The sequence below is a fragment of the Notothenia coriiceps genome, unplaced genomic scaffold (assembly GCF_000735185.1).
Source record: "Notothenia coriiceps isolate Sejong01 unplaced genomic scaffold, NC01 NC01_scaffold00002983, whole genome shotgun sequence".
NCBI classification, from domain to species: Eukaryota; Metazoa; Chordata; class Actinopteri; order Perciformes; family Nototheniidae; genus Notothenia; species Notothenia coriiceps.
In genome coordinates, this window is record NW_011335684.1 from 26 (window position 1) to 2,890 (window position 2,865).

General features: G+C 41.3%; 1 protein-coding gene across 1 annotated transcript; it reads left to right on the plus strand.

The window, feature by feature from the left end:
• Positions 1-823: 823 nt before the first annotated feature.
• On the plus strand, positions 824-2,051 carry LOC104941028 (transcription intermediary factor 1-alpha-like; the record flags this gene model as incomplete). Its single annotated transcript, XM_010766063.1, has 3 exons — positions 824-1,254; positions 1,476-1,594; positions 1,904-2,051. Coding segments are annotated over exons 1-3 (544 nt in total), but the record flags the coding sequence as incomplete, so codon positions are not given.
• Positions 2,052-2,865: the final 814 nt, after the last annotated feature.

The window sequence follows — 2,865 nt, forward strand, 5'->3', positions numbered from 1 at the left end:
TTCCTTGAGTTTCACCCCGCCCCTTGTTCCAATGACCATTTGACCATCTAAGCAAAAAGGCCTCTCAGACGCTCTTCCGCTTACTTGTGTAATAAAGAAAAACAAATGGACGCTAGATACAAGGATTTACCATAAGGAAAAATAACATTACCAGTATTACTACAAAGGCAATGATATTTCTTTAAAACTGGTCGCTCACGCACTTTTGCTTGCTGTCCGCTGAGGTAGAAATCTGAGTTAAGCTGGTATGAAGTAAGGGGAATAGTTATTTGTCTGTCAAAGGGATACCTTGTAGACTGGTTGGACACTTAACCAAAATGTGTATTTGACATTTAGACAAATAGACACATTCAATACATGTTTATTAATTAGTTACAAATGTAAAAACTAAGATATGCTTGTTATTTTTGCATGAAACGTTTGGAACTGTTTGTTTTTCTGAAAACCTAGTGGTAAAAGTGTTTCAAATGTGACCAATTTAAAGGGTATAATAACCTTAAGCTTTACCAGTCTACACTTTGACAGTCATTCAATGTTATGACATTGATTACGACTACTGCTGCTACAAGGATTATTACTAACTTGAAAACATGAAACAATGAGTCTCAGTGTTTAAATATCCTCACTCAGCTTGTTTCTCTCTTATCAGCACGCGCGCTATTTGACCCCACCCTCTCATGCAGCAACGAGCACGTGCGGTGGATTGAAAGAGCTCCTCTATCAACATCTGCGGCACGAGACCCCACGGAGGCTTTCCATTTTTATTCCACAGGTCTGTGCTCCAGTCGATATATTGTCGCTTTTACGTGAAGATAACATGTTAGCATCCTACAAAAACATGAGCTGGCTGAGAGTATAGGGGGAATGAAGGTGTGCTTTTTCGCGAACTATATGAGGAAATTGACTGGTCTGCTCACCTGTGTGGGATAATATTTTACACACGGAGAGATCTACCCTTGAAAGCTGAACGTACTGAAATGGATGTACGCACAGGAAAACAGGAGGCGATGGATGCTGCTGCCTTCACCGCTGAGAATGAAGCTGAGAGCAAGCAGGTGCAGGAGGAAAAGTCCGCTGCATCCGGGCAGAATTACCTGGACTCTTGCCCCGTTTGCACTTTAAACTTTCACAGCCGAGAGCCCAAACTTCTTCCGTGTCTGCACTCTTTTTGTAAGAAATGTCTCCCATCGCCCTCGAGGAATTTGGCCATGGCAGAGACGCCAAACTCCCAGGTGGACAGCGCGACCAAACCACGTTAGTCACTGTTTACAAACAATCACCCACGATCATAGTCACATAGTCCTAATCTTTACTGCATGCAAGGAACAATAGAATCACTGTAGATCTATAAAGACTAGTGTGTTTAAGTTCGTACATTTAACACACATGGATTGCATTCGACTTCATATCAGGTGGCATCACTCATGTTTTCATTAAAGCACATTTCCAATTTGAGTGATTCTATTTGCTTCCAGTGAATGTGATCCGCTGTCCGGTGTGCAGACAGGAGTGTATGGAGGTAGATGTGATGGACAACGTGTTTGTGAGGGACTCAGTTGAGACTCCCAGCAGCACAGTGGAGAGGACAGTCCAGGTTAGTGATAACATTTATTACCATATGGGGGCAGCCTTGTCACTAGTGTGTAGGGTCGTGGATATATTATTATTTAATTATAAGCATGGTTGAACCAATTGAACCTGTTCAAACGACCAGGGCATAGGTCGTTTGAACAGGTTCAATTGGGTTACTTAACAGGAGTAATAAGGTACTTTGATTTGTCTTTTGTCCACTTTTACATTTTAATGATATTATAATTGAACTTGCTTGACGAAACAAGACCCAGCATGATACCTGACCACCTGTAATCTATCAGCCTCTGATGTTTACCTCCTCTTCCTGTAGCTGTGTATGACATGTGATGACAACACTGAGGCGGCTGGGTTTTGTGCGGACTGCGTTGAATACCTCTGTGCCACCTGTGTGGAGGCCCACCAAAGGGTCAAATTCACCAAAGACCACACCATCAGACAGAAAGCAGAAGTATCGCAAGGTACTTTTTCCAGGCTCCTCCCCTCGCTTTTATCATTTGCAGTGTTTACTGTATAGAGTGGCGAAGTCACGCCCACTTACTTCCGCATCATGGGACCTTATTCCGAAAAAATAATACATTGAAGTCAATGGAGAGAAAACGTATCTTTTGATCCCGTTTGAATTGTGCCATGAATTACACATATGTTGTTTGTCAATCTTAAAAAATCATTTCCATGTCAAAAAATTCAAAGTTTGTCTTAAAACTGTTGAAATATAAGACTATGAAAAATACGCAACTAGAAAGACTAAAAATCCCAGAGTCGCGTAAGTGCTGTCATAACTGATGTATTCCCTCCAGATAGCTAAAAATACATTTACTTACTGTACTTACTTACTTTAACAAGATGCCTGTGTGCTTTGTACCAGGTTGTTATCATACCAGTAATAGTACCTCTTGCTCGTTCTCGAAGAGCAACTAAAACAAAACACGAGAGTGTACCTTGTTAGCTAATGTTAGCTAGCTGACATTAACGTTACACATTACACTCGTGTTACTCACCGAAACCTTGTAAAGCCTGTCCCGCATGCTGGCTCTTACGGAACCAACTAACTCAACCTTTTTTGTACATGTACAGCTCTCAACATGCCCAGACCTGTAGTGATTTTCACCTCTTTTAATACTTTTCGCCTCATTCTGAAAGAAACAGGTGAAATTTGCTAACGCGTCACCATCACAAAGATGGTGCGAGACCAGAGACCTGTATAGTAGTTAACTGAGCGGTTTCACACAAAAAAAATGTGTAACTTCACAGTTTTAGGACACATTTTTTTCT